At 41.1% G+C, this 26,885-nt stretch overlaps 1 protein-coding gene across 1 annotated transcript in view; it reads left to right on the top strand.

Annotated features, from left to right (window-relative positions):
* Positions 1-198: 198 nt before the first annotated feature.
* Positions 199-26,885, top strand: part of LOC128703932 (uncharacterized) — a 26,834-nt gene continuing 147 nt past the window's right edge. Inside the window, exons 1-4 of the mRNA XM_053798819.2 lie at positions 199-763; positions 2,584-2,742; positions 4,889-6,289; positions 26,384-26,885. The exon at positions 26,384-26,885 is cut by the window's right edge and continues 147 nt beyond it. Of these exons, the coding sequence (XP_053654794.1) occupies positions 349-763; positions 2,584-2,742; positions 4,889-6,289; positions 26,384-26,430 (2,022 nt within the window). The 5' untranslated portion in view covers positions 199-348 and the 3' untranslated portion in view covers positions 26,431-26,885. The remainder of the gene's footprint in view (positions 764-2,583; positions 2,743-4,888; positions 6,290-26,383) is intronic.

Genomic DNA, 26,885 nt, shown 5'->3' with positions numbered 1-26,885 from the left:
TGTTAGTGATGGTTGTAGTGTAGTATAGTGAAGCTTCACTACACTACACTAATATGTACAAAGGTCTGTGAAACGGAACAAAATATGAAAGAAATGTTTTGAGCGATGAAGTGTGTAGTGAAGTGTTGTAAAGTGTTTCTCTCCCTCTAACACTGTTGCTTCTCACTCCCCTACATCATGACTTAAAATATAAGACCTGCAAGAAAGTTTTGATGTGAGAATAAATGTTAATATGGCGATGTTGAGGGTAAGAGAGGCTAAGAATGTGAAGGAAGAAGATGAGAAGTGCATTAGTACCTTGTGAATACCATGATAATGTTTGACATGTGGTAAGCTGTCAAGTGTACCATGAAGAACAAGACGGAGGTGTCAAGCACAGATGTGTGTGTCAGGATGAGCAAGACTGGGGGGCTGGAGGGGGGAGGGTTGGGGATGCTAGAGAAGCGGCCACCTTCCCCCCACTCTCCCCCTCCCCCTCCCTCCCCTCCAACAAGCACTCACACTCCTCCCTCACAGACAAAAATTAAGTGTGAGAGTCCAGTGCCACCTTTGAGTGCCCAGGTTACATCTCCTCGACCCCCACCATCACCTCCCAACACTGGCCCAGGAGCTGAGATCAAGGGCAAGCCTGGGACTCCCATCCCCAGTGGTAGTGCCAGAGGTACCTTGCCCCGTCCTGGTAGTGCTGCTGGGGACGAGGTCAAGGTCAGTGCCGGCACTACTGCCACAGCCACTGCTGGGGGAAGATTGACGTTTTTTAAAGGTGAGACGGAGTAACTGATGAGTTTCAACGTGAGTGAGAATGTACTAAACCTGTATTTTTTTGTATGTATAATTAAAAACTTGTCACTGTGGTCAAAAAACTTACGCCCAAGATTTGACTTATATTGATTAAGTTATACGTTAATATAAAATCATTTGATAAAAGTGATCTCACAGTCGTTGCCAGGTCAATGCTCAATCAAGATAACTATCTTCCTACTAGCAGAGTTTTCCCATATATGTATCATCTCAAGTGACAGCTGTTAATCCAAGATATTGGATGACATCCCCATCCTTGGACCAAACCTGATTGCCTCCCAATTCTTCAGGTGCACTATGGCTTCTAAGGCTTTAGAGATCACCATCCATGGATGTAAAAATAGTCTTATATGTATAAATTTATTAAAACTCTTGGCAATCACTATCATAATGTAACCTAATATAAACCTGAATTATGTTGCTGGATAACTTGTTAAATTTGAACATAACTGTAATGCTTGGTACTTTCATTAATATTTTGTCATCTTCCCCTTGGCCATGATGACCATTTGAAGCCATATGGGCATGCTTTCACTCAGATTTCTGAAGTAATCAGTGTTTGCAACAAGACTGGTTCCAGAGGTAAGGGGATTGTCCTACGAAGAAAGGTTAAGGGAAATCAGTCTGACGACACTGGAGGACAGGAGGGTCACAGGAGACATGGATATCTTGTTGACCCAAATGTCCTTGATCTCCTCTTGCAGGCATGACATGGATGAAATTTGGCAGGATCCAGTCTTCTTTCTCATGATATTTCAGACATTCTCAATAAGATTGAGGTCTGGACTCTTCCCTGGCCACTGTAAAACTTCAATATTTTTCTCAGCAAGCCACTTGGTTACTTTTTTGGCCTTGTAACAGAGGACACAGTCATGCTTAAAGGTGGTACAGCCATGAATTTCAAAAATATTCGTCAGGTGGTCCTCAAGAATGGAAATTTAGGGATCTTCATTCATTGTAACCACTAAAGCAACCCCAAACCATGGCAAATCGAAGTTTTTTTTTACAGTGCACAGTGTATGCAGGGTCATACCTGCCAGTGGAGGAGGAACACCTGGCCCTGCTTGGAGCTTGGAGCTTGGACAACCTTGAGTGCACTGAAATGTGGATTCATTCAACCACATGACTTTTTCAGTCCAGGGCGCATATATCCTTGCAAACTGCAGGCATTCCGTTTTTATATGAAGTGTAAGGAGGGGTTTCTCTGCAGCACAATGACTTGGCAGGCATAAGTTTTTTTTGCAGGTGGTGATGGATGCACTAAATTGAAAGGTCACCCAAGAGTTCAGGATGCATTTCTTTGAGCTGCATTACAACTCAGTGAAATGCATCCTGAATACCTGGGTGACCTCTCTATTTAATGCATCCATCACTGCCTACAAAATAAATAAATAAGTAATTAATATATATCTATCTGTCTGTCTGAGCTGTGATGTCAGCACACTTCTAGGAAGACAGTAATTAATTTAATGATGGTGAAAGTGTTTCTTCTTTTTTTTTTTAGATCACCTTGGGAGATGGTCGGTGTTAAAAAATATTATGGACTGATTAAACCATACCACGGGTGGGATTTGAACCCGTGGTCAGAGAGTCAAATCCCGCCCATGGTATGGTTTGTTTGCAGTTGTGTCATTACGATTTCATGAGTCATGGACTGATTGTCTGTTTTAGAAACTCGCCTAATAAAGTCTTAGATTAGGCTATTAGTATTTGTTACAATAAATTACAGGATTATTTTGTATACTTTAATTTTTTTTTTTTTTTTTTTTTTTTTTATTTCAGAGGGCAAATTTCTGCTGGAGTTATCACATCGAACAGATATGGGTGCCCCTGCCGGTTGGGTGCCAGTAAAGAGCAAGACTTACTGGCCACCACCTTCATCTGCCACCACCACTACCACACAACACCCACTGCGTCATGATACTCCTACTTCACAGTCTGGTATATATTATACTACCTTTCTCTCTACTTTACAGATATTTTAATCATTCTGATCAGTATCAAAAACTTCATGTGTGTTGTACATTACCATATGGCATTGGAGGTAACATGACAATGAAAATAGTTTTCCCCTCAAATGATCATCTGAGTATGCTGTGCTGTATAGTATAAGCTATAACATATCTATGAGTAAAATGCTGCCTCAGGACAATTATGACATTTGAGCTTCAGTTAGGAATATTCTTTGGGTCTGATTGGATGTCCTGAGGATCAGTGAACCTTTCTGTTGTCTTGCCAATTGATACCCTAACCCCCTCACATTGTGCAGGGGAAGTGTGTGTCATTGTTCCCTAATGCAATACTGTATATGCAATGTAAAGTTCGCCAGGATCATTGCCCAAAATAAAGTAAGGTAATACTGTAAAATAACAAAGTGGAACAGACCTTATAGAGAAGTATGTTGATGACCCAGGAAAGAGACATCAGACTTTTCAGTAGTGCATTATCATAGTACTATACTGTATACCAAGAGAAAATATAGGCACTTATATCCTTTATGCCTTTCATTATGAGGTCCAGGGAAACATGTACTCTCATGTGCCTTTGATGTCATAAGGTCTCACTTTGGTCATTGGAAGAACTTGTCTGGTGTAAGCAGATACAGTAAACCTCATAAAGTAACACTATATAGTTCAATTTTGTCCAAATGAGATTGAAAGAGAGCATCCTTTTTTTTTTTTTTACCTGAAAAACCATGATAGTATGCTCCATAAATGTGGAAGCATGCTTCATGTAATATTTTGGTTATCTGTTCTGTGGGCTTTTTACCCATGGTTTCAAGATGGGCCTAGAGGTTGAGGGTTTGGAGGGATATTTCCACCCATGCTGCCTACAGTTGCTTTCTCAGATTGTATGTCAAATTACTTTGGATATTTTCGTAATCCCATTTTTCTCCGGATATTAACCATGACACCCATGAGGAATATTAATGATGCCAAAGGTGCAAAGAAAAAACATGAACCTCGAATGATAATGAATTTACCATCAGAACATTTAGAGAAAATGAAAAGAAAGTAAGAGCTTGTGAAATGAGTAGTGCAGATTGTGACTTAGTGAAAAGAATATCAAAGAGGTCAGTACTGCAGGATAAAACAGACCAGAGATTCATTACAGAATACTTAGCACTCCAGTACAGTCATCAACTTCTGACAACTCTGTATTGTTATTAGTACAAAGCCACAGCCACGCACCTCAACTCGGTACATGGGCATACTACTAAGAACAAGTATCTCTTTGATATATCACATGTCTGACTCAACTTTAGAAACTCCAGTGTAAATAAAAGTCCCAGTATTATGGAGCGTGCCACTTGAAAATGTCAAAAGTTTCTATCTGCCAACAGCTTTAATTATATTGTTAAAAAGCACCAATTAATTCTTGCTTAACTGTTATATATAGTATACGTATAATTAACTAAATACTCATGTCTTAATGTCACCACTCTATAACAAGCACATCATAAACCTGATGCAAAGCCATGTAAAGTATTTGTAGTTGTCCACCTCATCATTTGCAGCCTGTCTCTTCATACTTGTGACTGAAATGAATTACTCATGTTTTACTGATACACAGTACGTACTACATAAAATTATATGCCAGGACTAGAATTAAGTACAGTGTGTAAGGTTTTAGGATTCATTTGCCCAAAATGCTTTGCATAATAAGCAACTTTCTATTGACTATGCATTTGTATCAATTATTGTATCAGAATTATAACCAAATGATATGTACCTCTAACTACTATACATACTTCTTTATACGACCATTAGAAATACACATTTAATCTATTTTACTTATTTTAGTAAGACCATGTCGACATTCTAAGCACATTTCCATGTCGTCAGTCAGTGACAAGTAGAATGTAAGGCAAGATAAACTTCAGTAATTTGTACCTAGTAGAATGCAGTATGGAAAGCAAAATGTTTGGCTAATTTAGAGGTCTCAAACAAATTTGTACTCATTCAAAAAATTCTAAATTTTGGTGATCATTTTTAATTAAATTGGATCCTGAACAATGAATTTTCAAATAAGAAATATTATTGTTTGTTTATACAGTATAAGGAGTAATGTTAATTTTAATTTTCAGTTTCAGATGACTGCTCATCATTAAATTCTTCTCCATGGACCGGTGAGCATTTGAGGAAGCAGTTGACACCTCGGCGTAGCAAAGCCTTTGTGTTACAGCAAGTTTCTTTCCACTGGCATGCATTGCCTTTTACACGTAATATAAGGAAAAAAATAAGATATAGACGAAACCCTTTTGTATATATCAATGGCCCAGTTGGTTGCTGGGACCCTACTGAGGAGACATTTGTTTCACGTAGAACAGTTAAATCAGAATGTAATGAAAGTGCACTTAACGAAAAGAAATATAAATTAGAGGCACAAATTGTGTTATTGGGATCAAAACTTGGTTATAAGGTAGATACTGTTACTTCAATTCAAGCACTCTTTGAAAAGCCAGTAGTAAATGCTGAAGTTGTTGATCCCACTTTTGTGTCGCCTAGGAAAAGGTATCTACGGCAGATGGAAACAGACCAAGAATCTATACATCGTAAAAAGCTGCATTCTGGAGCAAACAGTGTCTCTCACATCCCTGGGGAGAACTCTTCATCCTCTTCTACAACTCATTCTCAGCCCAATAGAAGTGCCATTAATTCATTGACACCATCAGTATATAGCATTGAATCCATTTTAAACAATGAAACTGCCAACAGGAAGAATGATTCCTTCCTTAGAACTTTATTAAAACCAGAACCGAAACCCAGTGGTACTCAGTCTAAATCTAGTGTTTTAAGAGACCGTATTAGCAGTGATGCGCTAGGAAGTACAGTTAAGATAGAGAGACAAGAACGGACAGACAGAGTGGCTTCTGACAGACTGGAACAACTAAGTGCAAGTCAGATTGAAAGGACGGACCCACTTGTTGATCTAAGCAGACACACTACAGAGAGATATGACCTATCACGTTATGGACCCATGGCAAGTTTGTATGGCCTTAATCCATACTTGGACCCTCGGTACATGATGCTACAATCTCTACAATCTCTGACTCCTGGATTAGTTCCTTCAGTGTCTTCCCAGCATACAGAGATGGCACAAGCTGTTGCTGCAGCAACTGCTGCAGCTGCAGCTGCTGCAGCAGCAGGACTTAGTACATACCAATTAGGACATTTGCATCCATCTCTGACTGGGTCCCAGTATCAACACCTACTGTCTGGGAATTTATCTAGTGGGTATACACCGCCTACTTCAATAGCAGCCCAACTGTTGCGGCCTCAGTGTCAGTCATCACGATCCTCGCCTCATGCCATGTCCCATAGCCCGAGTCCTAAGCCACAGGTTCCCAGCACACCGGCATCCCCTCACTTGAGCAGAGGGGCCAGCCCTCGTGGCACTTCCTCACCGTGGCAGCATCCACCAGCTGTGCACCCACTCTCACCACATAGGTCATCATCTTCACCACTACCATCTCCACCTCCTCAAGGTTAGTAATCTTACATTTGCTCTTGTCTTTAATATAAACACACCCCCAATCTTCAGTGAATGTATTCTCTAGATATGTATGTATGATGATATTAGCTACTTTTGATTACAGCGCACCCAACAAATTTGTGGGAGATTTATTACAAAGAGGGCCTGGCAAATCCATGAACTGCGAGTACCTCTGAATACTGTCAGTGTAATAACACTTTCTGAATTAGGCTCATTTTGTGGTTCATAGGCACTATCTCTTGTTATTGCTGCAACTTCAAGAGTGTTCTTGCTAAGTGAACGGTTCTTTTTCTAAGGAATTAGGACATTCCCTTTCTCACATCAAACCTGAATATAGTACCCCCCACCTCTCTATTTCTGCCAATATAGTATGAAGATTTTCATATTAATCCAAATTCTATATCTTTTAGCTTGTGACTTAGTTTGGTCTTTTGACAAATGGATTTAACCATAAAGTGTCACTCAGCACTGCCATTGTTGTTGACTTCAATTCTAATGCAGTCACTGCTGATCTTGTAAAGCAGTGAGGCATAAATTGCCTCACTGCTATGTTTAATACCTGGAGTTTACCTGGAGAGAGTTCCGGGGGTCAACGCCCCCGCGGCCCGGTCTGTGACCAGGCCTCCTGGTGGATCAGAGCCTGATCAACCAGGCTGTTACTGCTGGCTGCACGCAAACCAACGTACGAGCCACAGCCCGGCTGATCAGGAACCGACTTTAGGTGCTTGTCCAGTGCCAGCTTGAAGACTGCCAGGGGTCTGTTGGTAATCCCCCTTATGTATGCTGGGAGGCAGTTGAACAATCTCGGGCCCCTGACACTTATTGTATGGTCTCTTAACGTGCTAGTGACACCCCTGCTTTTCATTGGGGGGATGTTGCATCGTCTGCCAAGTCTTTTGCTTTCGTAGTGAGTGATTTTTGTGTGCAAGTTCGGTACTAGTCCCTCTAGGATTTTCCAGGTGTATATAATCATGTATCTACTTACACTTAGGTCACACTACACATACATGTACACATTTATTTATACACACTCATCTGAGTTTTCTTTGATTTTATCTTAATAGTTCTTGGTCTTATTACTTTTCCTTTTATATCCATGGGGAAGTGGAATAAGAATCTTTCCTCCGTAAGCCATGCGTGTTGTAAAAGTCAACTAAAATGCCGGGAACAATGGGCTAGTAACCCCTTTTCCTGTAAAGATTACTAAAAAGAATGAGAAGAAGAAAATTGTCAAAGTGGGAAGTCTGAATGTGCGTGGATGTTGTGCAGATGATAAGAAAGAGATGATTGTGGATGTTATGAATGAGAAGAAGCTGGATGTCCTGGTTTTAAGTGAAACAAAGCTGAAGGGGGTGGGAGAGTTTCAGTGGAGAGGAATAAATGGGATTAGGTCAGGGGTTTCAAATAGAGTTAGAGCTAAAGAAGGAGTAGCAATAATGTTGAAGGATAAGCTATGGCAGGAAAAGAGGGACTATAAATGTATTAATTCAAGGATTATGTGGAGTAAAATAAAGATTGGATGTGAAAAGTGGGTTATAATAAGCGTGTATGCACCTGGAGAAGAGAGAAGTGTAGAGGAGAGAGAGAGATTTTGGGAAATGTTGAGTGAATGCGTGGGGAGTTTTGAATCAAGTGTGAGAGTAATGGTGGTTGGGGATTTCAATGCTAAAGTGGGTAAAAATATTATGGAGGGAGTAGTAGGTAAATTTGGGGTGCCAGGGGTAAATGTAAATGGGGAGCCTTTAATTGAGCTATGTGTAGAAAGAGATTTGGTAATAAGTAATACATATTTTATGAAAAAGAGGATAAATAAATATACAAGGTATGATGTAGCACGTAATGAAAGTAGTTTATTAGATTATGTATTGGCGGATAAAAGGTTGATGGGTAGGCTCCAGGATGTACATGTTTATAGAGGGGCAACTGATATATCGGATCATTATTTAGTTGTAGCTACAATTAGAGTAAGAGGTAGATGGGAAAAGAGGAAGGTGGCAACAAGTAAGAAGGAGGTGAAAGTGTATAAACTAAGGGAGGAGGAAGTTCGGGTGAGATATAAGCGACTATTGGCAGAAAGGTGGGCTAGTGCAAAGATGAGTAGTGGGGGGGTTGAAGAGGGTTGGAATAGTTTTAAAAATGCAGTATTAGAATGTGGGGCAGAAGTGTGTGGTTATAAGAGGGTGAGGGCAGGAGGAAAGAGGAGTGATTGGTGGAATGATGAAGTAAAGGGTGTGATAAAAGAGAAAAAGGTAGCTTATGAGAGGTTTTTACAAAGCAGAAGTGTTATAAGAAGAGCAGAGTATATGGAGAGTAAAAGAAAGGTGAAGAGAGTGCAAAAGGAGAGCAGATGATAGAGTGGGAGAGGCACTGTCAAGAAATTTTAATGAAAATAAGAAAAAATTTTGGAGTGAGTTAAACAAGTTAAGAAAGCCTAGGGAAAGTATGGATTTGTCAGTTAAAAACAGAGTAGGGGAGTTAGTAGATGGGGAGATGGAGGTATTAGGTAGATGGCGAGAATATTTTGAGGAACTTTTAAATGTTAAGGAAGAAACAGAGGCAGTAATTTCACGCACTGGTCAGGGAGGTATACCATCTTTTAAGAGTGAAGAAGAGCAGAATGTAAGTGTGGGGGAGGTACGTGAGGCATTACGTAGAATGAAAGGGGGTAAAGCAGCTGGAACTGATGGGATCATGACAGAAATGTTAAAAGCAGGGGGGGATATAGTGTTGGAGTGGTTGGTACTTTTGTTTAATAAATGTATGAAAGAGGGGAAGGTACCTAGGGATTGGCGGAGAGCATGTATAGTCCCTTTATATAAAGGGAAAGGGGACAAAAGAGACTGTAAAAATTATAGAGGAATAAGAAAAAGTTTTGGAGTGAGATTAACAAGTTAAGGAAGCCTAGAGAACAAATGGATTTGTCAGTTAAAAATAGGAGAGGAGAGTTATTAAATGGAGAGTTAGAGGTATTGGGAAGATGGAGGGAATATTTTGAGGAATTGTTAAATGTTGATGAAGATAGGGAAGCTGTGATTTCGTGTATAGGACAAGGAGGAATAACATCTTGTAGGAGTGAGGAAGAGCCAGTTGTGAGTGTGGGGGAAGTTCGTGAGGCAGTAGGTAAAATGAAAGGGGGTAAGGCAGCCGGGATTGATGGTATAAAGATAGAAATGTTAAAAGCAGGTGGGGATATAGTTTTGGAGTGGTTGGTGCAATTATTTAATAAATGTATGGAAGAGGGTAAGGTACCTAGAGATTGGCAGAGAGCATGCATAGTTCCTTTGTATAAAGGCAAAGGGGATAAAAGAGAGTGCAAAAATTATAGGGGGATAAGTCTGCTGAGTATACCTGGTAAAGTGTATGGTAGAGTTATTATTGAAAGAATTAAGAGTAAGACAGAGAATAGGATAGCAGATGAACAAGGAGGCTTTAGGAAAGGTAGGGGGTGTGTGGACCAGGTGTTTACAGTGAAACATATAAGTGAACAGTATTTAGATAAGGCTAAAGAGGTCTTTGTGGCATTTATGGATTTGGAAAAGGCGTATGACGGTGGATAGGGGGGCGATGTGGCAGATGTTGCAAGTGTATGGTGTAGGAGGTAGGTTACCGAAAGCAGTGAAGAGTTTTTACGAGGATAGTGAGGCTCAAGTTAGAGTATGTAGGAAAGAGGGAAATTTTTTCCCAGTAAAAGTAGGCCTTAGACAAGGATGTGTGATGTCACCGTGGTTGTTTAATATATTTATAGATGGGGTTGTAAGAGAAGTAAATGCGAGGGTCTTGGCAAGAGGCGTGGAGTTAAAAGATAAAGAATCACACACAAAGTGGGAGTTGTCACAGCTGCTCTTTGCTGATGACACTGTGCTCTTGGGAGATTCTGAAGAGAAGTTGCAGAGATTGGTGGATGAATTTGGTAGGGTGTGCAAAAGAAGAAAATTAAAGGTGAATACAGGAAAGAGTAAGGTTATGAGGATAACAAAAAGATTAGGTGATGAAAGATTGAATATCAGATTGGAGGGAGAGAGTATGGAGGAGGTGAATGTATTCAGATATTTGGGAGTGGACGTGTCAGCGGATGGGTCTATGAAAGATGAGGTGAATCATAGAATTGATGAGGGGAAAAGAGTGAGTGGTGCACTTAGGAGTCTGTGGAGACAAAGAACTTTGTCCTTGGAGGCAAAGAGGGGAATGTATGAGAGTATAGTTTTACCAACGCTCTTATATGGGTGTGAAGCATGGGTGATGAATGTTGCAGCGAGGAGAAGGCTGGAGGCAGTGGAGATGTCATGTCTGAGGGCAATGTGTGGTGTGAATATAATGCAGAGAATTCGTAGTTTGGAAGTTAGGAGGAGGTGCGGGATTACCAAAACTTTTGTCCAGAGGGCTGAGGAAGGGTTGTTGAGGTGGTTCGGACATGTAGAGAGAATGGAGTGAAACAGAATGACTTCAAGAGTGTATCAGTCTGTAGTGGAAGGAAGGCGGGGTAGGGGTCGGCCTAGGAAAGGTTGGAGAGAGGGGGTAAAGGAGGTTTTGTGTGCGAGGGGCTTGGACTTCCAGCAGGCATGCATGAGCGTGTTTGATAGGAGTGAATGGAGACAAATGGTTTTTTAATACTTGACGTGCTTTTGGAGTGTGAGCAAAGTAACATTTATAAGGAACATAAGGAAGGAAGGAACACTGCAACAGGCCTACTGACCCATGCGGAGCAGGTCCATGTCCCCCCAACCCCCGGATTAGCCCAATGACCCACCCAGTCTGGTCACCTCCATTCAAGGAGGGAGCACGGAACCAGACCCAGCAGCACAAGCTAGTCAGGTCCAACTCACACCCACCCACACCCACTCGTGTATTTATCTAACCTATTTTTAAAACTACACAACGTTTTAGCCTCAATAACTGTACTCGGGAGTTTGTTCCACTCATCCACAACTCTGTTACCAAACCAGTGCTTTCCTATATCCTTCCTGAATCTGAATTTTTCCAACTTGAAACCATTGCTGCAAGTCCTGTCTTGGCTGGAAATTTTCAGCACACTATTTACATCCGCTTTATTTATTCCTGTTTTCCATTTATTCATCTCGATCATATCCCCCCTAAATCTACGCCTTTCAAGAGAGTGCAGATTCAGGGTCCTCGGTATATCCTCATAGGGAAGATTTCTGACACATGGGATCATCTTTGTCATCCTCCTCTGTACGTTTTCCAGAGCCTTTATGTCCATTCTGTAATACGGCGACCAGAACTGAGCAGCATAGTCTAAATGAGGCCTAACGAAGGATATATTGGGCCGTGCGGACGTGCTGCGCAGTAGCTCCTGATTGAGTTGGCTTTTGCGCAGTGTTGACGTGTACTTGGCTCTGTGAAGACCTGTTTGCGCGCTCTCTAGAATTGAAGCAAGATGCCCTCCATCGAGCAACTTTACCAACAGCTGAAGGAAGAATTGAGGATGGCGAATATGGAAATTCGGCGACTGACCGAGGAAAACAAAAAGATTCGTAGTAGTCCTCCTGTTTTGAGTCCTCAGGTCAAGAAGGGAAACTGGTCAGTGGCTGGACAGCAGGGAAAGAAGTTGACGATCAAGAAGACAAATGGAAAGGTAGAAACGATGAAGAAGAAAGAGACTGCCGTGGAAACTGTTGTGGAAACATCTAATACATTCTCAGTGCTACCCGACCAATGTGAGTCGGCTACTGGGAACGTCACGACGAACGACACCAAGGAAGGTACGCATATTGTTGTTGTTGGGGATAGCCAAGTTAGGTATATGGATAGGGCGTTCTGCTTGAAGGACAGGAGTAGGAGACAGAGTTTGCTTTCCTGGGGCTGGGATGGAGGATATTGTTAGCCGTCTGGATGACATCATGAGAGGTAATGGGAGCAATCCTATTATCTGTCTCAGTGCTGGAGGCAACGATGTTGGCAGACGTAGGAGTGAAAGTTAAGACACATGTGCAACATCTGGATATCTTTATTGTAGACGTTTCGCCAACCAGTGGCTTTATCAATACAGATTCAAGGACATAATAGGAAGACAGTAGAACTATATACAAAAGATGAGGTAATCAGTCCCTCGGCCTTGGAGTTAGTGTTCACAGCATCGTGGTGGAGGAGATTCTCCTCCACCACGATGCTGTGAACACTAACTCCAAGGCCGAGGGACTGATTACCTCATCTTTTGTATATAGTTCTACTGTCTTCCTATTATGTCCTTGAATCTGTATTGATAAAGCCACTGGTTGGCGAAACGTCTACAATAAAGATATCCAGATGTTGCACATGTGTCTTAACTTTCATATTGTCGGTATTTTATACCTTTCTTGCACAGACGTAGGAGTGAAGACCTGATTAGCAGGTATAGGTCAGCAATAGAAATAATTAGGAGTAAGGGTGAGAACCCTCTCATATGTGGTATTTTGCCAAGGAGGGGAGTTGGAAATGAATGATTGTCCAGGGCAATTGGTGTCAATTGCTGGCTGGACAAATACTGTAAGGAAAATGCGGTAACATTCGTTGACAACTGGGACCTCGTCTATGGCAGAAATGACATGTATGCCAGGGATGGGGTTCACTTATCTAGGTGTGGGGTGGGAGCACTGGCAACTGCAGTGGAAGGAGCAGTTAGGACTTTAAACTAGGAATAGTTAGTGGTATGGGTTTTGGCAGGAAAACAGTGAAGTCCCAGTGTAGTAATATTACGAGTTCTAGGGGAACTAGTAATAATAAGAACGAGGTAGATATTGAAAAGCCAGGGACCTTGGGTGATAAGGACAGTAATAGGTTTAGTAGAAAAATAGAAATGAGCAGGAAGGGTAAAGAGAAAGGAGAGTCTTTCAATGTTTATTATGCTAATTGCCGTAGTGCTAGGAATAAGATGGACGAGTTGAGATTAGTTGCTAGTGCAGGTAACATTGATGTATTTGCCTTAACTGAGACGTGGTTTAATTCAAAAAGTCGGGACATGCCTGCAGAATGTCATATTCAGGGTTTTAAATTGTTCCAAGAAGATAGAAGTACATGTATTGGGAAGGGGGGTGGGGTGGCATTGTATGTCCGAGATCGCTTGAACTGTTGCATAAAAACGGGTATTAAGTCTGAAGTAACACATACAGAGTCTGTTTGGATAGAATTTTCAGAGGGGCATGAAAAACTGATTTTAGGAGTGATATACCGTCCCCCAAACTTAGATAGGGACCAAGGGAAACTACTATGGGAGGAAATTGTTAAGGCCACAAGGCACGATAATGTAGTAATTCTAGGAGACTTTAACTTTAGTCATGTTGATTGGAATTTCTTGACTGGGAATTTAGAATCATACGACTTCTTAGAAGTATTTCAGGATTGTTTTTTGAAGCAGTTTGTGACAGAACCTACAAGGGGAAATAACCTGCTTGACTTAGTTATGGCAAACAATGAATCCCTTGTTAATAATTTAGAAATTTCAGAGGAACTGGGTGCTAGCGACCACAAATCAATTACATTTAGCATTGAATGGAAGTACGATAGTAGCGATAACTCAGTAACAGTCCCAGATTTTCGCTTGGCAGATTACGATGGGCTTAGAGAACACTTATCATCTGTTGACTGGGGTAACGAAGAGAGCTATCAATATGACAGTTTTCTGAACACTATACATGCTGCTCAAAGAGTGTTTATCCCATATAAAGAAATTAGATCAAATAGAAATGACCCAAAATGGATGAATAATAGGCTCAAATATCTACTAGGGCATAAGAAAGGAATTTATAGGCGTATCAAAAGAGGTGAGGGTCATCTTATGAATCGGTATATTGACATTAAGAGGGACATTAAAAAGGGGATAAGAAAAGCTAAAAGGGACTATGAAATTAAAGTTGCTAGGGATTCTAAAACTAACCCAAAAAGTTTTTTCCAGGTCTATAGAACAAAAGTTAGAGATAAGATAGGTCCCCTTAAAAATAACTATGGGCACCTTACTGACAAAGAGAATAAAATGTGCTTGATTTTAAATAATTATTTTCTCTCAGTTTTTTACACAGGAAGACACTAACAATATTCCAGTAATTAATTTTTACAGTGGGCTAGAAGAAGATAAATTATGTAACATCACAGTCACTAGTGAGATGGTTGTGAAGCAGATAGACAGACTGAAGCAAAATAAGTCGCCGGGTCCTGATGAGGTTTTTTCAAGGGTTCTTAAGGAATGCAAAATGGAACTCTGTGAACCATTAACTAATATTTTTAATTTATCTCTTCAAACAGGTGTAGTGTCTGATATGTGGAAGATGGCTAATGTAATTCCTATTTTTAAAACAGGGGACAAGTCGTTACCGTCAAATTACCGCCCAATAAGCCTGACCTCAATTGTAGGCAAATTACTAGTCAATTATAGCTGAGATTATAAGAAGCCATCTCGATAAGCATAGCTTGATTAATGATACTCAGCATGGATTCACAAGAGGCCGGTCTTGTCTAACTAATTTATTAACTTTCTTCAGTAAAGCTTTTGAGGCTGTTGACCACAATAAAGAATTTGATATTATTTACTTAGATTTTAGTAAGGCTTTTGATAGAGTTCCGCACCATAGACTGTTAAAGAAAGTGGCAGCTCATGGCATTGGGGGAAAAGTGCTCTTGTGGATCGAGTCATGGCTCACTGACAGGAAGCAGAGAGTGTCCATAAATGGGGTTAAATCCGAGTGGGGATCTGTAAGAAGTGGCGTTCCACAGGGATCAGTCTTGGGCCCGTTGTTGTTTATAATATATATCAGTGATCTTGATGAGGGAATTACTAGTGATATGAGCAAATTCGCCGATGACACAAAGATAGGTAGGATAATTGATTCAAACGTAGATGTTATGGAACTTCAGGAGGATTTAAACAAACTCTATTCTTGGTCAGAAAAATGGCAGATGCAGTTCAATGTAGATAAATGCAAGGTTCTGAAGCTGGGAGTACCCATAACCCTAGTACTTACAAGTTAAATGATGTAGAACTTAGCCATACAGATTGCGAAAAGGACTTGGGGGTTATGGTGAGCAGCAACCTTAAACCAAGACAGCAATGCCTAAGCGTACGTAATAAGGCAAATAGATTACTGGGATTTATATCAAGAAGTGTAAGCAACAGAAGTCCAGAGGTCATACTGCAGCTTTATACATCATTAGTAAGGCCTCACCTGGATTATGCAGTTCAGTTCTGGTCTCCGTATTACAAATTGGACATAAATTCGTTAGAAAACATTCAGCGTAGGATGACTAAATTAATACATAGCATTAGAAATCTTCCTTATGAAGAAAGATTGAAGACTCTTAAGTTACATTCACTTGTTAGACGAAGAATGAGGGGAGACCTGATCGAAGTGTATAAGTGGAAGATAGGTATTAATAAAGGGGATATTAATAAGGTCTTGAGGATGTCTCTCCAAGAGAGAACCTGCAGTAATGGATTTAAATTAGATAAGTTTAGATTTAGAAAGGACATAGGAAAGTATTGGTTTGGAAATAGGGTAGTTGATGAGTGGAACAGTCTACCTAGTTGGGTTATTGAGGCTGGGACTTTGGGTAGTTTCAAATTTAGGTTGGATAAGTACATGAGTGGGAGGGGTTGGATTTGAGTGGGACTTTCACATCAGAGCTTATTTCTTGGGTGGCATTGAAAATTGGGTTGGGCAAATATTTTGTTAGTGGGATGAATTGTAAAGGACCTGCCTAGTATGGGCAAACAGGCCTCCTGCAGTGTTCCTCATTTCTTATGTTCTTATGTTCTAAGAACAACCTGAGGACTTCTATTATTTATACTTCTAGATATGAAGCCAAGAATTCTGTTAGCTTTATTGCGAACACCAATGCACTATTGTCTTGGTTTTAGGTTACTGCTAACCAGAACTCCTAAATCCTTTTCGCAATCAGTAGTATTAAGATCTACATTATTTAGTTTATATGTCGCATGGTTATTTTCCTGTCCAACATTTAGAACTTTGCATTTGTCTATATTAAACTGCATCTGCCACTTCTCTGATCATCGCATCAGTCTATTTAAATCATCCTGGAGTGGTCTAGTGTCCTCATTAGAATGAATTGGACAGCCTATTTTGGAGTCATCAGCAAATTTGCTTATTTCTGCTATTTATTCCCTCATCTATGTTGTTTATGTAAACTGTGAACAATGGGCCCAACACTGACCCCTGAGGAACACCGCTTGTGCCCCCATTCTGATTTCTCCCCATTTATGCAAACTCTTTACTGCCTATATGTCAGCCATGCCTCTACCAAGGAAAAAAATTCTCCTACTATCACTCAACATATACTACTATTCCACATATTTATGAAGGGGTTCAGGGAAACTGGCAGGCCGGACTTGAGTCCTGGTGATGGGAAGTACAGTGCCTGCACTCTGAAGGAGGGGTGTTAATGTTGCAGTTTAAAAACTGTAGTGTAAAGCACCCTTCTGGCAAGACAGTGATGGAGTGAATGTTGGTGAAAGTTTTTCTTTTTCGGGCCACCCTGCCTTGGTGGGAATCGGCCAGTGTGATAATAAAAAAAATAATAAGTTTACTGAGTATACCAGGAAAAGTGTACGGTAGGGTTATAATTGAAAGAATTAGAGGTAAGACAGAATGTAGGATTGCGGATGAGCAAGGAGGTTTCAGAGTGGGTAGGGGATGTGTAGATCAAGTGTTTACATTAAAGCATATATGTGAACAGTATTTAGATAAAGGTAGGGAAGTTTTTATTGCATTTATGGATTTAGAAAAGGCATGTGATAGAGTGGATAGAGGAGCAATGTGGCAGATGTTGCAAGTATATGGAATAGGTAGTAAGTTATTAAATGCTGTAAAGAGTTTTTATGAGGATAGTGAGGCTCAGGTTAGGGTGTGTAGAAGAGAGGAAGACTACTTCCCGGTAAAAGTAGGTCTTAGACAGGGATGTGTAATGTCACCATGGTTGTTTAATATATTTATAGATGGGGTTGTAAAGGAAGTAAATGCTAGGGTGTTCGGGAGAGGGGTGGGATTAAATTTTGGGGAATCAAATTCAAAATGGGAATTGACACAGTTGCTTTTTGCTGATGATACTGTGCTTATGGGAGATTCTAAAGAAAAATTGCAAAGGTTAGTGGATGAGTTTGGGAATGTGTGTAAAGGTAGAAAGTTGAAAGTGATATCAAATTGGGGAGGAGGAGTATGGAAGAAGTGAATATTTTCAGATACTTGGGAGTTGACGTGTCGGCGGATGGATTTATGAAAGATGAGGTTAATCATAGAATTGATGAGGGAAAAAAGGTGAGTGGTGTGTTGAGGTATATGTGGAGTCAAAAAACGTTATCTATGGAGGCAAAGAAGGGAATGTATGAAAGTATAGTAGTACCAACACTCTTATATGGGTGTGAAGCTTGGGTGGTAAATGCAGCAGCGAGGAGAGGGTTGGAGGCAGTGGAGATGTCCTGTTTAAGGGCAATGTGTGATGTAAATATTATGCAGAAAATTCGGAGTGTGGAAATTAGGAAAAGGTGTGGAGTTAATAAAAGTATTAGTCAGAGGGCAGAAGAGGGGTTGTTGAGGTGGTTTGGTCATTTAGAGAGAATGGATCAAAGTAGAATGACATGGAAAGCATATAAACCTATAGGGGAAGGAAGGCGGGGTAGGGGTCATCCTCGAAAGGGTTGGAAAGAGGGGGTAAAGGTTTTGTGGGCAAGGGGCTTGGACTTCCAGCAAGCGTGCGTGAGCGTGTTAGATAGGAGTGAATGGAGACGAATGGTACTTGGGACCTGACAATCTGTTGGAGTGTGAGCAGGGTAATATTTAGTGAAGGGATTCAGGGAAACCGGTTATTTTCATATAGTCGGACTTGAGTCCTGGAAATGGGAAGTACAATGCCTGCACTTTAAAGGAGGGGTTTGGGATATTGGCAGTTTGGAGGGATATGTTGTGTATCTTTATATGTGTATGCTTCTAAACTGTTGTATTCTGAGCACCTCTGCAAAAACAGTGATAATGTGCGAGTGTGGTGAAAGTGTTGAATGATGATGAAAATATTTTCTTTTTGGGGATTTTCTTTCTTTTTTTTGGGTCACCCTGCCTCGGTGGGAGACGGCCGACTTGTTGAAAAAAAAAAAAAATCTCTCCCGCCTGCATTCCAGGGAATACAGGTTTAGGAACCTCAAGCGCTCCCAGTAATTGAGGTGTTTTATCTCCATTATGCGCGCCGTGAAGGTTCTCTCTACATTTTCTAGGTCAGCAATTTCACCTGCCTTGAAAGGTGCTGTTAGTGTGCAGCAATATCCCAGCCTAGATAGAACAAGTGACCTGAAGAGTGTCATCATGGGCTTGGCCTCCCTAGTTTTGAAGGTTCTCATTATCCATCCTGTCATTTTTCTAGCAGATGCGATTGATACAATGTTATGGTCCTTGAAGGTGAGATCCTCCGACATGATCACTCCCAGGTCTTTGACATTGGTGTTTCGCTCTATTTTGTGGCCAGAATTTGTTTTGTACTCTGATGAAGATTTAATTTCCTCGTGTTTACCATATCTGAGTAATTGAAATTTCTCATCGTTGAACTTCATATTGTTTTCTGCAGCCCACTGAAAGATTTGGTTGATGTCCGCCTGGAGCCTTGCAGTGTCTGCAATGGAAGACACTGTCATGCAGATTCGGGTGTCATCTGCGAAGGAAGACACGGTGCTGTGGCTGACATCCTTGTCTATGTCGGATATGAGGATGAGGAACAAGATGGGAGCGAGTACTGTGCATTGTGGAACAGAGCTTTTCACCGTAGCCGCCTCGGTCTTTACTCTATTGACGACTACTCTCTGTGTTCTGTTATTTATTTTATTTATTATCACACTGGCCGATTCCCACCAAGGCAGGGTGGCCCGAAAAAGAAAAACTTTCACCATCATTCACTCCATCACTGTCTTGCCAGAAGGGTGCTTTACACTACAGTTTTTAAACTGCAATATTAACACCCCTCTTTCAGAGTGCAGGCACTGTACTTCCCATCTCCAGGACTCAAGTCCGGCCTGCCGGTTTCCCTGAACCCCTTCATAAATGTTACTTTGCTCACACTCCAACAGCACGTCAAGTATTAAAAACCATTTGTCTCCATTCACTCCTATCAAACACGCTCACGCATGCCTGCTGGAAGTCCAAGCCCCTCGCACACAAAACCTCCTTTACCCCCTCCCTCCAACCTTTCCTAGGCCGACCCCTACCCCGCCTTTCTTCCACTACAGACTGATACTCTCTTGAAGTTATTCTGTGGTACTCAGTGGTCAGTCGTCAGTACTCAGTGGTCAGTCGTCACGTGAGGTCACAGACCCTGAGCTGCTTTGGGGATTAGTGTGGACGGTTACAAAGCATGGCTTGCTTCTGCAGTGTTTTAAAAATTGAGGTTGGAGAGTTGAAGGAGGAGGTCTTGCTTCTCCAGGAGGAGATTAGGAGGCTGAAGGTCCACCTCAATGGGTCTGGGAGAGAGTGTGAGGTGGCTGGAGTTGTGGGGAATGAGGCTTCTAGCAGTGAGGTGCAGTCTGTCTCTCGCTGTGAGGAGGCTGTAGCTGGGGAGGTAGCAACGGCTACCAGCAGTGAGGTGCAGTCCAGCACCTGCTACAAGTGGCGAGTGGTTCACAGTAATGGAAGGCGCATCAGAGTAAGGAAAGTTAAGAGTGAAGATCTGAAGGTAGGAAATCGCTTCTCTGTTCTTCAGGATGAATGTACTTCAGTGGCCAGTGAAGGTAAGGGTACTACTGCCCCTGCTAATGGAGGTAAGCGCATTCTTGTGGTTGGTGACTCTCAGGTAAGATATATTGACCGTGCTTTTTGTAATAGGAATAAGAAGATGAGAGACAGAGTGTGCTTCCCTGGAGCTGGTGTTGGGGACATTGTCAACAGGCTGGATAATATCACGTCAGGTAATGGGAACAAGCCCATTATCTGTCTCAGTGCTGGTGGAAATGATATTGGGAAGGGTAGGAGAGAAGAGCTGCTAGATAAGTACAGGTCAGCTATAGATTTCATTAAGTCTAAGGGAGGGATCCCAATCATATGTAGCATCTTGCCTAGAAGGGGAGTAGGAAATGAATGGTTGTCTAGGGCAATTGGTGTAAATTGCTGGCTAGACAGATACTGCAAGGAACTTGCAATCCCATTCATTGACAACTGGAACAACTTTTATGGCAAACATGATATGTATGCAAGGGATGGGGTACATCTCTCTGGGGCTGGGGTGGTAGCACTTGCAGACTCGATTGAGAAGGCCATTGGTGAAATGCCTATGATTTTAAACTGATGGAAGATAGAGGTATGGGTGTGTGTGGGAAACAAGCAGGTTGCAACACTTGGGTTGGAAACAGTAAATGTATAAAAGGCATTCAGCATGAAGTTATAAATAAAGACAATAGATCAGGTCAGCAAACAAAGGGGGACAGCAGAGGGCAGCAAGGGACTAGCTCCCTTAAGGTTTACTATACTAATAGCAGGAGTGTAAGAAATAAGATAGATGAGCTAAGATTAATTGCAAGTGCAGGAAACATAGATATTATTGCTATAACAGAGACCTGGCTTAATCTGAAAGATAGAGAGATGCCCTCTGAATGTCACATACAAGGCTATAAATTATTCCACACTGACAGGGTCAACAGGAAAGGTGGTGGAGTAGCGATGTATGTCAGAGACAATTTAAATTGTTGTGTTAGACAAGATATTAAATTAGAAGCGTCAGCCACTGAATCTGTTTGGTTACAGCTTCTCGAGGGCCGAGAAAAACTAATTTTGGGTGTGATTTACAGGGCCCCAAATCTTGATAGGGAGTGCAGTAAACTTCTATGGGACGAAATTCGTAAGGCATCTACATACGAAAATGTTGTGCTAATGGGAGATTTCAACTATAGACAGATTGACTGGAGCAATTTGACAGGAAATTTAGAGTCAGGTGACTTTCTTGATACGATCCAGGATTGTTTTTTAAAACAGTTTGTGACAGAGCCAACTAGGGGTAATAACCTCCTTGACTTGGTTCTTGCCAGTAGGGAAACACTAATTAATAATCTTGAGGTTAATGATGAGCTTGGGCAAAGTGATCACAAATCACTCAGTTTTAATATATCATGGAATTCCCCTAATAATGGCAATCAAGTCTCCGTCCCTGACTTTCGCTTGGCTGATTTCATAGGACTGAAAAATTACTTAGGTGGGCTGAACTGGAATGACCTGACTAAGGGTCAGGTAGGTGGTGATGGTTGCCGATATGATGCTTTCCAGGGCATAGTTCTAGCTGCTCAGTCAAATTATGTTCCAAATAGGGAAATCAGATCAAACAAAAATGATCCTAAATGGATGAACAATAGATTAAAATATCTGATTGGTCAAAAGAGAGGCATATATAGGCAAATCAAAAGAGGAGAGGGGCAATTGAGAAATCGATATATTCAGTTAAAGAGAGAAATAAAAAAGGGAATTAGAAAAGCAAAAAGAGATTATGAGGTTAAAGTTGCAAGAGAATCGAAGACTAACCCAAAAGGATTCTTTCAGGTATACAGAAGTAAGATCAGGGACAAGATAGGCCCACTCAAAAGTTCTCGGGTCAGCTCACTGACAGTGATAAGGAAATGTGTAGAATTTTTAACACATACTTCCTCTCAGTTTTTACACAGGAGGATACCAGCGATATTCCAGTAATGATAAATTATGTAGAACAGGACGATAATAAACTGTGCACTATTAGGGTCACAAGTGACATGGTCCTTAGGCAAATAGATAAATTAAAACCTAACAAATCCCCAGGCCCTGATGAACTGTATGCAAGGGTTCTAAAGGAATGTAAAGAGGAGCTTAGCACACCTTTGGCTAATCTTTTCAACATATCACTACAAACTGGCATGGTGCCAGATAAGTGGAAAATGGCAAATGTGATACCTATTTTCAAAACAGGTGACAGGTCCTTAGCTTCGAACTATAGACCAATAAGCCTAACCTCCATAGTGGGAAAATTTATGGAATCAATAATTGCCGAGGCAGTTCGTAGCCAACTTGAAAAGCATAAATTAATCAACGAATCTCAGCATGGTTTTACAAAGGGGCGTTCCTGCCTTACGAATTTATTAACTTTTTTCACTAAGGTATTTGAGGAGGTAGATCATGGTAATGAATACGATATTGTGTATATGGACTTCAGTAAGGCTTTTGACAGGGTCCCACATCAGAGACTATTGAGGAAAATTAAAGCACATGGAATAAGAGGAGAAATTTTTTCCTGGATAGAGGCATGGTTGACAAATAGGCAGCAGAGAGTTTGCATAAATGGGGAGAAATCAGAGTGGGGAAGCGTCACGAGCGGTGTTCCACAGGGGTCAGTGTTGGGCCCCCTGCTGTTCACAATCTACATAAACGACATAGATGAGGGCATAAAGAGCGACATCGGCAAGTTTGCCGATGACACCAAAATAGGCCGTCGAATTCATTCTGACGAGGACATTCGAGCACTCCAGGAAGATTTGAATAGACTGATGCAGTGGTCGGAGAAGTGGCAGATGCAGTTTAATATAGACAAATGCAAAGTTCTAAATGTTGGACAGGACAATAACCATGCCACATATAAACTAAATAATGTAGATCTTAATATTACGGATTGCGAAAAAGATTTAGGAGTTCTGGTTAGCAGTAATCTGAAACCAAGACAACAGTGCATAAGTGTTCGCAATAAAGCTAATAGAATCCTTGGCTTCATATCAAGAAGCATAAATAATAGGAGTCCTCAGGTTGTTCTTCAACTCTATACATCCTTGGTTAGGCCTCATTTAGATTATGCTGCACAGTTTTGGTCACCGTATTACAGAATGGATATAAATTCTCTGGAAAATGTACAAAGGAGGATGACGAAGTTGATCCCATGTATCAGAAACCTTCCCTATGAGGATAGACTAAGGGCCCTGAAACTGCACTCTCTAGAAAGACGTAGAATTAGGGGGGATATGATTGAGGTGTATAAATGGAAGACAGGAATAAATAAAGGGGATGTAAATAGTGTGCTGAAAATATCTAGCCTAGACAGGACTCGCAGCAATGATTTTAAGTTGGAAAAATTCAGATTCAGGAAGGATATAGGAAAGTACTGGTTTGGTAATAGAGTTGTGGATGAGTGGAACAAACTCCCAAATACCGTTATAGAGGCCAGAACGTTGTGTAGCTTTAAAAATAGGTTGGATAAATACATGAGTAGATGTGGGTGGGTGTGAGTTAGACCTGATAGCTTGTACTACCAGGTCGGTTGCCATGTTCCTCCCTTAAGTCAATGTGACCTGACCTGACTAGGTTGGGTGCATTGGCTTAAGCCGGTAGGAGACTTGGACCTGCCTTGCATGGGCCAGTAGGCCTTCTGCAGTGTTCCTTCGTTCTTATGTTCTTATGTTCTTATGTTTCGCTCCATTCTCTCCACATGTCCGAACCACCTCAACAACCCTTCCTCAGCCCTCTGGACAACAGTTTTGGTAATCCCGCACCTCCTCCTAACTTCCAAACTACGAATTCTCTGCATTATATTCACACCACACATTGCTCTCAGACATGACATCTCCACTGCCTCCAGCCTTCTCCTCGCTGCAACATTCATCACCCATGCTTCACACCCATATAAGAGCGTTGGTAAAACTATACTCTCATACATTCCCCTCTTTGCCTCCAAGGACAGAGTTCTTTGTCTCCACAGACTCCTAAGTGCACCACTCACCCTTTTCCCCTCATCAATTCTATGATTCACCTCATCTTTCATAGACCCATCCGCTGACACGTCCACTCCCAAATATCTGAATACTTTCACCTCCTCCATACTCTCTCCCTCCAATCTGTTAGTGAGGAAATTATAGATCCATCGACCGACTTTTCCTGTTATTCCTTTAGCACGCATTTTGTGCACTATTACGCCATGGGCACACTTGTCCAAGCTTTTGCAAAGTCTGTATATATTACATCTGCATTCTTTTTGTCTTCTAGTGCATCTAGGACCTTGTCGTAGTGATCCAATAGTTGAGACAGACAGGAGCGACCTGTTCTAAACCCATGTTGCCCTGGGTTGTGTAACTGATGGGTTTCTAGATGGGTGGTGATCTTGCTTCTTAGGACCCTTTCAATGATTTTTATGATATGGGATGTTAGTGCTATCAGTCTGTAGTTCTTTGCTGTTGCTTTACTGCCCCCTTTGTGGAGTGGGGCTATGTCTGTTGTTTTTAGTAACTGTGGGACGACCCCCGTGTCCATGCTCCCTCTCCATAGGATGGAAAAGGCTCGTGATAGGGGCTTCTTGCAGTTCTTGATGAACACGGAGTTCCATGAGTCTGGCCCTGGGGCAGAGTGCATGGACATGTCATTTATCGCCTGTTCGAAGTCATTTGGCGTCAGGATAACATCGGATAGGCTTGTGTTAACCAAATTCTGTGGCTCTCATAAAAAATTCATTTTGATCTTCGACTCTCAGTCTGGTTAGCAGCTTGCTAAAAACTGAGTCATATTGGGACTTGAGTAGCTCACTCATTTCCTTGCTGTCATCTATGTAGGACCCATCTTGTTTAAGTAGGGGCCCAATACTGGACGTTGTTCTCGACTTTGATTTGGCATAGGAGAAGAAATACTTTGGGTTTCTTTCGATTTCATTTATGGCTTTTAGTTCTTCCTGCGATTCCTGATTCCTATAAGATTCCTTTAGCTTAAGTTCGATGCTTGCTATTTCTCTGACCAGTGTCTCCCTACACATTTCAGATATATTGACCTCTTTTAGCCGCTCTGTTATTCTTTTCCATCGCCTGTAAAGGGAGCGCCTGTCTCTTTCTATTTTACATCTACTCCTCCTTTTTCTTAGAGGAATAAGCCTTGTGCATACATCGAGTGCCACCAAGTTAATCTGTTCTAGGCATAAGTTGGGGTCTGTGTTGCTTAGTATATCTTCCCAGCTTATATCGGTTAGGACTTGGTTTACTTGGTTCCACTTTATGTTTTTGTTATTGAAGTTGAATTTGGTGAATGCTCCCTCGTGACTAATCTCATTATGTCGGTCTGGGGCTCCATGCATACATGTCTGAACCTCAATTATGTTGTGATCTGAGTATATTGTTTTTGATATGGTGACATTTCTTATCAGATCATCATTGTTAGTGAAGATGAGGTCTAGTGTATTCTCCAGTCTAGTAGGCTCTATTATTTGCTGGTTTAAATTGAATTTTGTGCAGAGATTTAAAAGCTCATGTGAGTGTGAGTTTTCATCAGAGCTGCCTCCTGGTGTTATTACTGCAACAATATTATTTGCTATATTCCTCCATTTTAGGTGCCTTAAGTTGAAATCCCCCAGGAGCAAGATGTTGGGTGCAGGAGCTGGAAGATTTTCCAGACAGTGGTCAATTTTTAACAGCTGTTCCTGGAATTGCTGGGATGTTGCATCCGGAGGCTTGTAGACTACCACAATGACTAGGTTTTGGTTCTCAACCTTTACTGCTAAAACTTCCACTACATCATTTGAGGCATTAAGCAGTTCTGTGCAAACAAGTGACTCTGCAATGTACAGGCCAACCCCCCCCCTTTTCCTGTTCACTCTGTCACATCTGTATAGGTTGTAACCTGGGATCCATATTTCGTTGTCCAAGTGATTCTTTATGTGGGTCTCAGTGAAAGCCGCAAACATTGCCTTTGCCTCTGCAAGCAGTCCACGGATGAAAGGTATTTTGTTGTTTGTTGCTGGCTTTAGACCCTGTATATTTGCAAAGAAGAATGTCATCGGATTGGTGGTATTGTTGGTACTGGGGGGGCCAATTTTTTTTCCGGCATTAATAACTGTATCTGTTGGTTTGGAGTGGAGGCCATCGACTGTGGTTCCACTCCAGGAATGACTGGATTTGGTGTACGATTTCTGCCATTTCCTGTCAGTTTTTTTTTCCTTCCTGTAAGATTTGATAACAACCTTCAATTATCATTGAATCTGTTTTCATTCACCCATTTCTACCACACTTTTTTTTTTCAACTCGTCAGCCGTCTCCCACCCGCATTCATTTATCACTTCTCAGTTTGTTAAAATTACTTTGTAGTGCTTTACAATAATTATTTCTTTTCTCATAGGATATTTTATTTTTCAGATGCACCGCTGAACTTATCTAAACCACGGAATCACACTGCAAAGTAAGAACCAAGAGGGTCATCATCTTGATGAAATTTTTTGTGTGTGAGAGATTGTAATATATACCTAGTGGACGTAAAGGCAAACATTTGTGAGTTATGCACAAGAATTCCCTGATTGATAGGAAGGATTATAGTGAATTAATGCAGGTAGTCATGCACTCTAATAAGTCAAAATGAATATTTAAATTATCCTACCTAGCTCTTATGTGCTTTAATGTTGTAGGATATTCTAAGTATGTGAACTTGCCCTTAAGATTCACAACCAAATGCCAATTTAATGCTTAATAGATATTTTTGGAAATGGATGATTCCCATTTTCTCTTCTCTTAGTACAATTTTATGTATAAAAAGATATAACAGAATTACCACTGTGTATATATGTGCCTCTTGTAGATGTAAATTGTAGATTTGTAGGTTTAGATATTTCTCTACAAGGAAACATGATTTATGGATTAATGA

The sequence above is a fragment of the Cherax quadricarinatus genome, chromosome 1, assembly GCF_038502225.1.
Source record: "Cherax quadricarinatus isolate ZL_2023a chromosome 1, ASM3850222v1, whole genome shotgun sequence".
NCBI classification, from domain to species: Eukaryota; Metazoa; Arthropoda; class Malacostraca; order Decapoda; family Parastacidae; genus Cherax; species Cherax quadricarinatus.
This window is presented reverse-complemented; position numbering and strand designations above follow the sequence as displayed.